Below are 13,539 nucleotides of genomic sequence, written 5' to 3' on the forward strand. Positions count from 1 at the left end.
CCCATACACTTTAGACCAATGTCAGCCAAAATCAATAAATTCGATTGACCCTTCCCCACCTGCTGATCCTTTTTCCTGAGAGATAAGCAGCCATCACAGATGTATGGCAGCAGCTCCTCTCATTGAGAACACAGGAGCACTCAGATCAGCAGAACCATGGCTCGGCCAACAGCCATCTAATGTGTAAGGAAGGGGGGACGCTATCGTCTGGCTAGTCTGTTCAGTTGTGTACAGAGGCGTAAAGAAGTAAAAAGTCAAAAGTATTATACAACTTTTCTCATGGCAGTTTTCTGGTGTATTTCTAATAATTAATACTCCCCCCTGTAGGCATAATGACGACAAAAAATAATTTCCAGTTCATCCACCTGACAGCACCATGGAGGTTGTCTTCTTATCCACAGTGGGACAGGAAACCACGAGTATAAAAGGACCCTCCCCTTACCAAACATCAGTGTTTTTCCTGTCCCACTTTGGATAGGAACTACGAGTCCCCGGCAGCTCCGTTGGGGGAGTGTGGATCGGGGGGTTTAGGCCCTTTTTTTACTCTTCCCACTGCAAGACCCCATACGCTGAAACCCGACACAGGGTCCCTCAGCTTACCCAGTGCAGCGCTGCTCCTGGGATTGCCGGTCACTCCTCCTGAGGGGCTCTTGACCGCGCACGCCGCACCGGGGCCTGCTCCTGCGAACGGGGGGGGCCCTGCAGTTCACCGCCGCCCAGGCTCTCTCCGGTCTGCGGGCGAGCGTCCCTGCAGCTCGTCGCAGCGCTGCATCTTGGAGCGCCGCACGCTGTAACCCGGCATAGCTACTTCCGGGTTGCGCTCAGCGGTGGGCGGTGTCGGCGTCTCCGTCTCGCACCATGAGGGAATCGGAGCACTTCCGGGGCATGCCGGCGAGCGCGAACGCTCCAACGCCAGGGAACTGCATAAAAGGTAAAAAAGAGCATTAGAGTTATCCTGCAGTTGATCCAAAAATGGAGGATACCGCCAGGATAGAGGGAGAGAGCCAGGCGCACGTAAGTCCCCTAGTGAGGGCAACCACTAAGGCTTACCTCCCACCGACACGTGAAAGTGCTCTCGGACAACACAACAGCAGTTGCTTTCCTTCGACATCAGGGTGGTCCGAGACACAGGGCTCTGCAACAGTTGGCGGAACGAATCATCAGATGGGCAGAAGTGACGGTACTCTCGATCTCTGCAGTTCACTTGGAAGGTTCCAGCAACCAAGTGGCGGACTTCCTGAGCAGGAGGACAGTTCTATCAACAGAATGAGAGCTAAACAACGAAGTTTTCAAAGACTTGTGTCATCATTGGGGGAACCCGAAGATAGACCTCTTTGCAACCAGACAGAATGCAAAGGTCAGCGTCTTCTATTCGCTGAACCCTCAGGAAAACCCGGCGGGGGTCGATGCCTTCTCCCAATCATGGGAAAGAGGTCTGTTGTATGCGTTCCCTCCGCTTGCACTAATACCAAGAACTCTCAGAAAAATTGCAGAAGACAGAGCCAAGGTCCTGCTCGTAGTACCGTACTGGCCGAAGAGGAGTTGGTTTGCCTTACTAAAAAAGATGTCAAAGGAGAAACCAGTTATTCTTCCACAAAGAACAGATCTCCTCTTTCAAGGTCCCATTCTCCACCGGAATCCAGAAACCCTTCGTCTATCGGCCTGGATCCTGAGTGGCAAGTCCTAAGGGCAAAGGGTTTATCAGATGAGGTGATTTCTACATTAAAAGCAAGCAGAAAGCCAGTAACCTCTTCAATCTATTCCAAAATTTGGAAAAAATTCTGCAGCTACTGTGGAGAAACTACAGTCGATACTGACCGGCCTAATGTACCTAAGATCCTTGACTTTTTACAGGCAGGGTTTAAAGCAGGTCTCAGACCCAGTACTTTAAGGGTACAAGTAGCGGCCCTTAGTGTTTTTTATGATTGTACTTTATCAGCTCACCCATGGATAAGTCGATTCTCCAGGGCAGTTACAAGACTAAAACCATTAATAAGGAAAACTATTCCACCATGGGACTTAAATTTGGTCCTTAATGAATTGTGTAAAATCCAGTTTAATTCGGGGGATAATCCAGACATAGGCAAATTGTCCCTAAAAACGGCCTTCCTCGTAGCCATTACTTCGGCAAAGAGACTAGGAGAGCTTCAGGCCCTCTCTATTCAGGATCCATACTTACAGGTCTTTCATGATAGATTAGTTCTGAGACTGGACCCAGCTTTCCTTCCGAAAGTGGTCTCCGAATCGAATATTAATCAGGAGGTCATACTTCCTTCCTTTTTTCAGTCTCCCAGAAATCAAAAAGAGTCTCTCTACCATAACCTGGACGTTAGAGAATCGGTTCTTAAATACCTAGAAATTACAGCTCCCTGGAGGGTGGATAATAATCTGTTTGTTCAATTTAGAGGCCCGAATAAGGGTAAGAAGGCATCTAAATCCACAATTGCGAGATGGATTAGATCCGCAATAATCTCGGCCTATAAAGCCCGGGGGAGGGATCCACCGGGTTATATCAGAGCACATTCGTCTAGGTCAATGGCAGCCTCATGGGCAGAAAAAGGGGGGGCTTCAGCAGATCAAATTTGTAACGCCGCTTCCTGGTCAAATCTTAGTACATTTTCCAAACATTACAAACTAGACGTAATGTCAACGCAATTAAGTTTTGGCAGGAGGGTACTCCAGGCAGTATTCCCACCCTAGGAAGTAGTCTGCTTTGGTACTTCTCCATGGTGCTGTCAGGTGGATGAACTGGAAAACGGTAATTAGTCTTACCGGTAATAGTATTTCCAGAAATCCATCCTGACAGCACTACTAGTTTCCCTTCCCATGCTGATTTACTAAGAATTGATGTGATGTAAACATTTGTATCTTGTTTGTGTTAAATAAAACTTTCTTTTTGGCATCCATCCAGATGTGGTACTTTGAAAATCACTGATGTTTGGTAAGGGGAGGGTCCTTTTATACTCGTGGTTTCCTGTCCCACTGTGGATAAGAAGACAACCTCCATGGTGCTGTCAGGATGGATTCCTGGAAATACTATTACCGGTAAGACTAATTACCGTTTTTATTTTTCAGCCTTGAAAGAATACACTTTTATTATAATTTTTTATTCGATCCAAGGAGGACTGAAGTCCAGCACAAAAATGTATGTACATAGGATGCGTAAATTTATGCCTACCTGGTCCAGATGCGTGTATGTCTCTTTAAGCTGCTGTAAGAGAAGACCGTCTAATCTGTTGGTCAGCTGACACTCTCGGTAAGGAAACCCTGCCCTCTGCATGAGCCAGAAGAAGCAGCGGGTGACGTCGGAGCCACCGTAGGCGAGACACAGCCTGGATGGGAACAAGGAGCGCAACGTTTGCTTTAGAGAAAAATTACAGATGTTGCTCTGCTTTCGACAGTCGGAACACATGCGGGATTGCCTAACAGAGACATCCATCCCGAACAGCCACGAGACATGCGGGCGCTGGGACTTGAACATATGAGCACGCCAAAGACACTCGTTTAGGACCTGAGCATGCTCAGATAACACCTTATCCCAGCACGGTCACTCATCACTATTAATATGAATCAACCACCATGCAATGATTAAAGCACCCTGTCATGGCGCTGCAGTGAAATTGAACACTTACTGCCAGGATTTCCCCCAGATTACTCCTGATCACAGAAGGACACTTTGCAATTAAAGGGATATTTCCATCTCCACGATCCTATCCCAATAGGTGTAATAATGTTAGCAATTACCTCTAATTAGAAATGTATCATAGTTCTTCTGATTCTCTATGTCACTTACTCCATGTGCAGTCCGTTGCAGTAGCTTAGGTATCCATGGTTACAACCACTGACAACTAATTGTCACTGTATGAGTGGTTGTAACCATGGATATCTAAGCTACTGAAATGCCCTGCACATGGGTTAAGTGACATAGAGAATCAGAAGAACTATACTACATTTCTTATTGGAGGTATTTGCTAATATAACTATAACACCTACCACATATTGGGCAGGACCCGCTCTTTCCACCCCGACTAATAGAGGTGGGGCTGGAGCCGGCATTTACTAGGACCATTCTGCAGATACCTGGTGTTTCGGTGAGATATTCCATCCTCCACACAGCAAATACTGGTCTTCTGGTCCCCAACATCCACCACGCATGCACTGGTGAGACCACTCCCGTACACGGCTAAGACAGACTCCTGATGGACGATCACCCCTGATAGATAAAACACATTGATGCACTTTAATTAAAAAATATAAATAATGCTCAAATGGATTTGTGGTCTAAGTTGTAAACAAACAAAACAAAAATTTTTTTTAAAAAAGGAGGTAGTGGAAAAATGCCTGCAAATTCAAGGCGTTTTTTCACAATCCAGGAATAAAAACACTGCAATTTTTCTTTAATATAATTTATCTATAAATATATTATATAATATATTTTCAATTTATATAATAATAGTATAATATAATAGTAATACAATATATAATATATAATTTTTCTACAATTTTTTTTTGGGGGTATCCCCTTTAAATGACATGAGCTCACCTGAAAATCCCATCTTGGTGAGGATCATATTAACCATTTCTTTCACGTGCTGTCTGTTATATATGTCAGGGATGAGTAATATACACCGGTAATACTGGAAGAGATGAACAAAAAAAAAAAAAAAAGTAAAAAAAAAAAAAAAAAAAAAAAGGGTCAAAATGTATTAAAATATATTAAAATCAACCACATTTTTGGCTTGAAGCCGGCTTGGCAACCAGGTCAAGAAACCCACCAATAATTTTTTGTTTTTTGATATAACCCCCTAATTCACACTACATTTCCCATGAAGTTCGGCTTTGGAGAGAAGAGTCATCATATAACTTCTATCTACTGGCATCCAGTTAGATAAACGATGAAAAAGCGCAATAGGGTCTTATCCAAGTATTAACCCCTTCACCAACTTGGGATTTGTTTTCGGTTTTTGCTCCCCTTCTTCACAGATCGATACAGATCCACAAGGACACAATTCTTTTTTCTCCATAAAACTCTGTATATATATTACAAAAATCTTAATTTGCTGATTCTTTTGCTAATTTTATTTAATAATGATATTTACGCGTTTCTCTGTATATCCATTTTTTATGATTGAACTTTGTCCTCAATCAAATGTGATTGTATATCTCCTCATGTACTTAAACCACAAAAGCAACAGATGACATTTAAGCTGTTATCGTAAAAAAGGAGTCTGAGTAGCTTGTCATTTATCAGCTGCCAAGAATACTTCCATCGCCCTTGGCACACTTGTACTGGAATCCAGTGATATGTCAGGAACCAGCTGTTCTATATCATCAAAGCATGTGATATAGCTTCAATTTGTTTCCCCTGCCTCCTGCTTGCCAAAGGTTTCTACCTGTCAGCTCTAAACAGTGTGACGCTGCATTTCACAGAATTTCTGCATACAGCACTTGAACGCACCTTCAAGTCTTTCGGTTGTATTTCCAGGAATTTTTGTATGACGTGAGTCCAGATAACTTCCAGGTCTGAAAGCACAGATGTGAGCGAGCCCCCGGGCCCACCATGAATATTGAGTTGGCCTCGCCGAATTGGATAGTGAATATTATAGCCATCAGTGGGATTCACAAATAATGCCTGGTGGAAGAGAACAATGACATTTACATGAAACAGACCAGTCACGGGTGCGGTGTCAGCAAGATAGTGATGAAAACCAGGAACTGCTCAAAATGTGTTTGGTCGTAAAGTTTGCTCTATTAAAGGGGTTGTGCAGTGAAAACAGGGTATCACTTACCTGCAGAATAGGTGATAACTTGCTGGTCAGTGGATATCCCGACCGCTGATACCAGCACCGATCAGCAGAACTGGGAGTTTTTAGCCCTGACAGAGCACATACAGTGTCATGTAAAAGTTTGGGCATCCTTGGAGATTTGGGTGCTCAGATAAGGTCTGAAACCTTGGCCAAAGTTAATTAGCCTGTTAGGGTTATGGGTTGTTCACGATCATAGTTAGGAAAGGCCAGGTGATGCAAATATCCCAGCTTTACAAAAGCCAGCCTCCTCTAACCTTGTGTCAAAAAAACAGCAGCCATGGGTTCTACTAAGCAGCTGCCGAGAACTCTGAAAATGGTGGAGGCCAACAAAGCACGAGAAGGTTATAAGAAGATTGCAAAGCATTTTCATGTTGCCCTTACCTCAGTTTGAAATGTAATTAAGAAATGGCAATTAACAGGAACAGTAGAGGTCAAGATACGGTCTGGAAGACCAAGCAAAATTTCAGTGAGAGCTGCTCATAGGATTGCTAGAGAGGCAAATCAGAACGCCACTTGACTGCAAAAGACCTTCAGAAAGATTTAGCAGACTCTGAAGTTCTGATACATAACCGATGAGGTTAAAATAGAACTCTTTGGCCACAATGATCAAAATGTATGTGTGGAGGGCACAGAATTTCAGGAAAAGAACATCTCGCCAACCATTAAGCATGAGGGTGGATCAATCATGCTTTGGGGTTGTGTTGCAGCAAATGGCACGGGGAACAATTCACGGGCAGAGAGAAGAATGGATTCAACAAAATTTTAACAAATTCTTGATGTAAACATAACACCATCTGTAAAAAAGACGAAATTGAAAAAAGGATGGCTTCTACAAATGGTTAATGATCCTAAACACACGTCAAAATCCACAATAGAATTCCTCAAAAGGCGCAAGCTGAACATTCAACAATGGCCCTCACAGTCCCCTGATCTCAACATCATTGAAAACCTGTGTCTAGACTTCAAAACAGCAGATGATGCAAGACGACCCAGGAATCTCACAGAACTGGAAGAATTTACCAAGGAAGAATGGATGAAAATCCCTCAAACAAGAATTGAAAGACTCTTGGCTGCTACAAAAAGCGTTTACAATCTGTGATACTTGGAAAAGTTTGGGCACCCTGCATTGTTAGTACCCCATTTTGCATCAGCCCATTCTTCATTTTTCAATATTTAATATGTAAAAAAACACAATACATTTATTGCCTAAAATGCAAAGGAAATGTGTCATCTAACTTTAGCCCTTGATTACCGTAACTGTTCACAATAACAGTAATTTTGACCATGGGTGCCCAAACTTTTACATGCCACTTTATACACTTGTTACAAAATGGTGCTGGAAGTCAGACACTCTTACACCACTCCGTTCATTCCAGAAGGAGAGTAGTGCAGCACTTTCCAGCCCCGTGGGGAATGAGTGCAGCGGTGGTCGAGCCTGTGCACTGGGAGTACCCAGTTATGCCGATCAGTGCGGGCCCCGAAGGTCGGACCCCCACTGATCAACAGGTAATCATATATGGATAGCTAATGACTTGTTTTCACCAAATAATCCCTTTAATTATGAAAAATAAAGCAGAAAGAGATGCAAGATGTGCAATGTGTAAAGTGGTGGTTGAGGATTGGAAAAAAATATGGCGGCTTTCTTTCACAAACAGCGCCCCACCGATGCATTGGTTGAGTTTAGTATTGCAGTCCGGGACCATAAATGTGAAAGTGGCTGAGCTCGCAATACCACACACCTGTGGACAGGTGTGGAGCCGTTTTTTGTTATTTGAAAGTCCCCCATACAAATTAGACTAAATTCAGAGGAACTCCTGACTCTCCCACAACAGATGATGCCGGGGGAGAGAAGGATGCGGCCTGTCGAATCTCAGTGGCTCATCCAATTATTCTCCATAAGATAAGACGCTGCCAGAAGAGTACGACAGCGACTCTTTCATAGAAAAACACAGGGGGAGTCAGCCGAGCCGAGCGTCCCAGAGTGCGCCGGTCAGTCGGAATAATCGGCGGCTATCTAATGTCTATGGGGGGCTGTAATCCTATAAGATCCCTATAGTGATAAGGAACATAGGTCGACAATCTGAAAAATAGAGATTTGAGCAAAGTACCTCTTCTCCTACAAAGTATTCTTCCTTCTGAGAAGTACTGGTCCATTTTACTCCGGAATCATGGTCCAATATCGCTGGTCTGATCTGTTTATTGTGTGCTCGAGCCTAAAAAAGGAGAAGAAGAAAACCCCCTGATTAAAATGGCTAGAATCCCATTTCTTAAGTTAGATGTCAGCAGAATTCACAATGCAAGTTGCAGAATATATCATTAAATCAATATTTTAGACCTGATGTGGCTAATATATTTACTGTGAAAATCCGTATCAGAAAGGCTGTAAAATCCTGATAACAGGATGAGCATTTTATAAGTCCAGCCACAGTCACGCCGCTTACCCAGTCTGATGTCTGAAGCTTATACTTAGCAGTGCGAGAGCTAATCAGCAGCAGGGAGGAGGGACACTGAGGAGCGGTCAATCAGGCAGGAAGGAAGGTGTAAAGTGATGGATGATGGAATATTAAGGACCACTGGGTAGTGGTAAAAATGTACGTGCAGGAAGCGCGCGGCGTAGCCAAGACCAGAGTGGGATGTGCGCCGCGTAGCCAAGACCAGAGTGGGATGTGCGCCGCGTAGCCAAGACCAGCGCTGGAATTGACTCTGCCAGACGTCTTCGGTAACACGGTCCACATCTCAGTATCACTTTGCAGTCACCAACACAATGGCTCCGCACTGTGATCCTAAACTTCCTCCTTCCTTACCCTTTTATCAACGCCCAGAAGGGGAGGGGAGAAGTGAAATGTGTCGTGCGTGCGCTCCAGCCCCAGGGTTCTCCTGTGTCGTGCGTGCGCTCCAGCCCCAGGGTTCTCCTGTGTCGTGCGTGCGCTCCAGCCCCAGGGTTCTCCTGTGTCGTGCGTGCGCTCCAGCCCCAGGGTTCTCCTGTGTCGTGCGTGCGCTCCAGCCCCAGGGTTCTCCTGTGTCGTGCGTGCGCTCCAGCCTCTCAGGGTTCTCCTGTGTCGTGCGTGCGCTCCAGCCCCAGGGTTCTCCTGTGTCGTGCGTGCGCTCCAGCCCCAGGGTTCTCCTGTGTCGTGCGTGCGCTCCAGCCCCAGGGTTCTCCTGTGTCGTGCGTGCGCTCCAGCCCCAGGGTTCTCCTGTGTCGTGCGTGCGCTCCAGCCCCAGGGTTCTCCTGTGTCGTGCGTGCGCTCCAGCCCCAGGGTTCTCTTGTGTCGTGCGTGCGCTCCAGCCCCAGGGTTCTCCTGTGTCGTGCGTGCGCTCCAGCCCCAGGGTTCTCCTGTGTCGTGCGTGCGCTCCAGCCTCTCAGGGTTCTCCTGTGTCGTGCGTGCGCTCCAGCCCCAGGGTTCTCCTGTGTCGTGCGTGCGCTCCAGCCCCAGGGTTCTCCTGTGTCGTGCGTGCGCTCCAGCCCCAGGGTTCTCTTGTGTCGTGCGTGCGCTCCAGCCCCAGGGTCTCCTGTGTGATCTATATACACCAGTCCCAGTGTCTCCTGTGTGATCTATATACACCAGTCCCAGTGTCTCCTGTGTGATCTATATACACCAGTCCCAGTGTCTTCTATGTGATCTATATACACCAGTCCCAGTGTCTCCTATGTGATGTATTCTGCAGACCTCTCACTGCTTGAGTTATATTAAAGTTTAGTGAGCAGTGATGAATTTCTCACTTTGAGGAGACCTGCAGTGTAATTTGCATCTTTGTTCAGAACAACATGTTGCTTCTATCAGTTCATTACAAAACTTCTTTTTGCAAAGCGTGGCCTGCACTCCAGACTGACGCAAACCTAGAAAACCAACCACGCAACATGACAGCCGCACCAGAGAGAAGCAGCTCCAGCCGCCACATTAGGGGTGCGTTATTAATTGTTTGACCACATTTAGAAAGGTAGTTTTCAAGCTAATTTTGTGCGGCCCCCAAATGATGGTAGACATATCCAAATGGCCCTTAGCAGAAAACATGGCTTCCCACCCCTGCTCTAATAGGCTCTATAGCATGGGAACAGAGGCTGCTCATACCCAGCGATCCAAGCAACGTCAGAGCAGCGTCTGCAAGCTCCACACCATGGAGTCTACAAGTGTTCACTCCCGGCTCCTCGACTTGGCAGAGCGCTCCGGCGTTTTAAAGACGTCTCTGGCAGCGGCTTATCTGCCCCGAAAACTAAAGGGTCGGCCATCGATATTCCAGCTGCCCGATCCTTCTCTCTCCCGGCATCAGGTGGTCGGCCAGTGCCATGGAAACTGGCGCGTTTGGCCGGACAGTGACCTACTGTGTATAAAGCCCTAAGCCGCAGAGCCTCTCCTGAACACGTACCTGCTCTGGCATCACAGGGATCCGTCTGGTCCCATTAGACATCTTTTTGGACCAGATTGCTTGATCCACCATTTTGAGTCCATTGTGTCTGTGCTCATTGCTTTCCGGCTTCTGAAAAATTAAATATGAAAAAAAAAAAAAAAAAATCATGTTCTGACATTGCGGAGACAAATCACAGGGGGAAAATATAATGTAGGGACCAGGTGACAAACTGGGGTACATAGTGCAGCAGGGACTTTACCGAGGGTTAATATTCCACAGGACCCCCTCAGGGGCGCGCGTCCCACAGGACCCCCTCAGGGGCGCGCGTCCCACAGGACCCCCTCAGGGGCGCGCGTCCCACAGGACCCCCTCAGGGGCGCGCGTCCCACAGGACCCCCTCAGGGGCGCGCGTCCCACAGGACCCCCTCAGGGGCGCGCGTCCCACAGGACCCCCTCAGGGGCGCGCGTCCCACAGGACCCCCTCAGGGGCGCGCGTCCCACAGGACCCCCTCAGGGGCGCGCGTCCCACAGGACCCCCTCAGGGGCGCGCGTCCCACAGGACCCCCTCAGGGGCGCGCGTCCCACAGGACCCCCTCAGGGGCGCGCGTCCCACAGGACCCCCTCAGGGGCGCGCGTCCCACAGGACCCCCTCAGGGGCGCGCGTCCCACAGGACCCCCTCAGGGGGTTGGGCACAATCTCTGGAATCGTACGACGGACTTTTTTCAAATTGCAAAAACAAAAAGTACTCAGGGGAGCAGTGGGAATAAAATAAAAGCTACAATGGCCACTTTGGCATCAGGTTCTCTTTAGGTAATATGTCTATATACATAAATATTGAACACGTCATCAATTTTCTAAGTAAATTTATTTCTAATGGTGCCATTGACGTGAAATTCTCACCAGATGCCGGTAACGACCCATCCAAGCTACGCAGGCAAAGAAATCATCCATAGACGTCCATAATGTAAGTTATGTGTAATACTGAGAAATTACACAGAGAAAGTGCTGAACTATAGCAGCTTTAGGAATATATTGACTTAGAAAACTGCTGACATGTTCCATACTTTATCCATATATTCATTATGGGGATGCAGGATAGGGGGGAACTAGAGACAGAGGGAGTGGAGTCACAGGGCCCGGTCCATCGGTTGCCTCGGTGGTCTGCGCCCATTGGATGGGAGAAGAGGGAACTAGAAAATAACTATTACTGCTACTAAGTGCACATTGAGGACCGGCCAAGCACAGACATGGCATCCATGGGCCCCTATGGGCTGTGGGGCGGGGGCCCTATGGGCTGTGGGGGGGGCCCCTATGGGTTGTAGTTGACTCCTACGGGCTGTGGGGGGCCCCCTATGGGCTGTGGGGGGGCCCCTATGGGTTGTAGTTGACTCCTACGGGCTGTGGAGGGGCCCCTACGGGCTGTGGAGGGGCCCCTACGGGCTGTGGAGGGGCCCCTACGGGCTGTGGAGGGGCCCCTACGGGCTGTGGAGGGGCCCCTACGGGCTGTGGGGGGGCCCCTATGGGCTGTGGGGGGCCCCTATGGGCTGTAGTTGACTCCTACGGGCTGTGGGGGGCCCCTACGGGCTGTGGAGGGGCCCCTACGGGCTGTGGAGGGGCCCCTATGGGCTGTGGAGGGGCCCCTATGGGCTGTGGAGGGGCCCCTATGGGCTGTGGAGGGGCCCTACAGGCTGTGGGGGGGCCCCTATGGGCTGTGGGGGGCCCCTATGGGCTGTAGTTGACTCCTACGGGCTGTGGGGGGCCCCTACGGGCTGTGGAGGGGCCCCTATGGGCTGTGGAGGGGCCCCTATGGGCTGTGGAGGGGCCCCTATGGGCTGTGGAGGGGCCCCTATGGGCTGTGGAGGGGCCCCTATGGGCTGTGGAGGGGCCCCTATGGGCTGTGGAGGGGCCCCTATGGGCTGTGGAGGGGCCCCTATGGGCTGTGGAGGGGCCCCTATGGGCTGTGGAGGGGCCCCTATGGGCTGTGGAGGGGCCCCTATGGGCTGTGGGGGGCCCCTATGGGCTGTGGGGGGCCCCTATGGGCTGTGGAGGGGCCCCTATGGGCTGTGGAGGGGCCCCTATGGGCTGTGGGGGGCCCCTATGGGCTGTGGGGGGCCCCTATGGGCTGTGGGGGGCCCCTATGGGCTGTGGAGGGGCCCCTATGGGCTGTGGAGGGGCCCCTATGGGCTGTGGAGGGGCCCCTATGGGCTGTGGGGGGCCCCTATGGGCTGTGGGGGGCCCCTATGGGCTGTGGAGGGGCCCCTATGGGCTGTGGAGGGGCCCCTATGGGCTGTGGAGGGGCCCTACGGGCTGTGGGGGGGCCCCTATGGGCTGTGGGGGGCCCCTATGGGCTGTAGTTGACTCCTACGGGCTGTGGGGGGCCCCTACGGGCTGTGGAGGGGCCCCTACGGGCTGTGGAGGGGCCCCTATGGGCTGTGGAGGGGCCCCTATGGGCTGTGGAGGGGCCCTACGGGCTGTGGGGGGGCCCCTATGGGCTGTGGGGGGCCCCTATGGGCTGTAGTTGACTCCTACGGGCTGTGGGGGGCCCCTACGGGCTGTGGAGGGGCCCCTATGGGCTGTGGAGGGGCCCCTATGGGCTGTGGAGGGGCCCCTATGGGCTGTGGAGGGGCCCCTATGGGCTGTGGAGGGGCCCCTATGGGCTGTGGAGGGGCCCCTATGGGCTGTGGAGGGGCCCCTATGGGCTGTGGAGGGGCCCCTATGGGCTGTGGAGGGGCCCCTATGGGCTGTGGAGGGGCCCCTATGGGCTGTGGAGGGGCCCCTATGGGCTGTGGGGGGCCCCTATGGGCTGTGGGGGGCCCCTATGGGCTGTGGAGGGGCCCCTATGGGCTGTGGAGGGGCCCCTATGGGCTGTGGGGGGCCCCTATGGGCTGTGGGGGGCCCCTATGGGCTGTGGGGGGCCCCTATGGGCTGTGGAGGGGCCCCTATGGGCTGTGGAGGGGCCCCTATGGGCTGTGGAGGGGCCCCTATGGGCTGTGGGGGGCCCCTATGGGCTGTGGGGGGCCCCTATGGGCTGTGGAGGGGCCCCTATGGGCTGTGGAGGGGCCCCTATGGGCTGTGGAGGGGCCCCTATGGGCTGTGGGGGGCCCCTATGGGCTGTGGGGGCCCTCCTCGGTTTCAGCTTACATTCAGTCCCTCTCGGAGGAGCCACTTGTCGCAGGAGGCCGGCTGCCCGGGCTGCTTGCGTCGTCTGCCGATCACATGGGGGATGGCCGCCGGGTGGGAGTCGGTGGCGCGGCCGATGCGCAGGGTGTTGGACCCGGGGTGGACGACCACGACGTAGTCGCTCTGGATGTGCTGGCGGATAAGAGCAGAGGTTACTATGAGAACACGGATCTACACAGCGGCGATTACTCCGACCCCCGGCCG

The 13,539-nt window shown here is 50.7% G+C and overlaps 1 protein-coding gene across 1 annotated transcript in view; it reads right to left on the bottom strand.

Moving 5' to 3' along the window:
- The window catches only part of ACTR8 (actin related protein 8), a 37,014-nt gene that overhangs the window by 22,990 nt on the left and 485 nt on the right, over positions 1–13,539 (bottom strand). Inside the window, exons 2-8 of the mRNA XM_077278330.1 lie at positions 13,297–13,467; positions 10,173–10,283; positions 7,916–8,020; positions 5,459–5,632; positions 4,544–4,637; positions 4,081–4,213; positions 3,179–3,332 (exon numbers count right to left, since the gene is read on the bottom strand). Coding sequence (XP_077134445.1) covers positions 3,179–3,332; positions 4,081–4,213; positions 4,544–4,637; positions 5,459–5,632; positions 7,916–8,020; positions 10,173–10,283; positions 13,297–13,467 — 942 coding nt within the window. The remainder of the gene's footprint in view (positions 1–3,178; positions 3,333–4,080; positions 4,214–4,543; positions 4,638–5,458; positions 5,633–7,915; positions 8,021–10,172; positions 10,284–13,296; positions 13,468–13,539) is intronic.

Source organism: Ranitomeya variabilis, chromosome 8 (genome assembly GCF_051348905.1).
Source record: "Ranitomeya variabilis isolate aRanVar5 chromosome 8, aRanVar5.hap1, whole genome shotgun sequence".
Taxonomy (NCBI): domain Eukaryota; kingdom Metazoa; phylum Chordata; class Amphibia; order Anura; family Dendrobatidae; genus Ranitomeya; species Ranitomeya variabilis.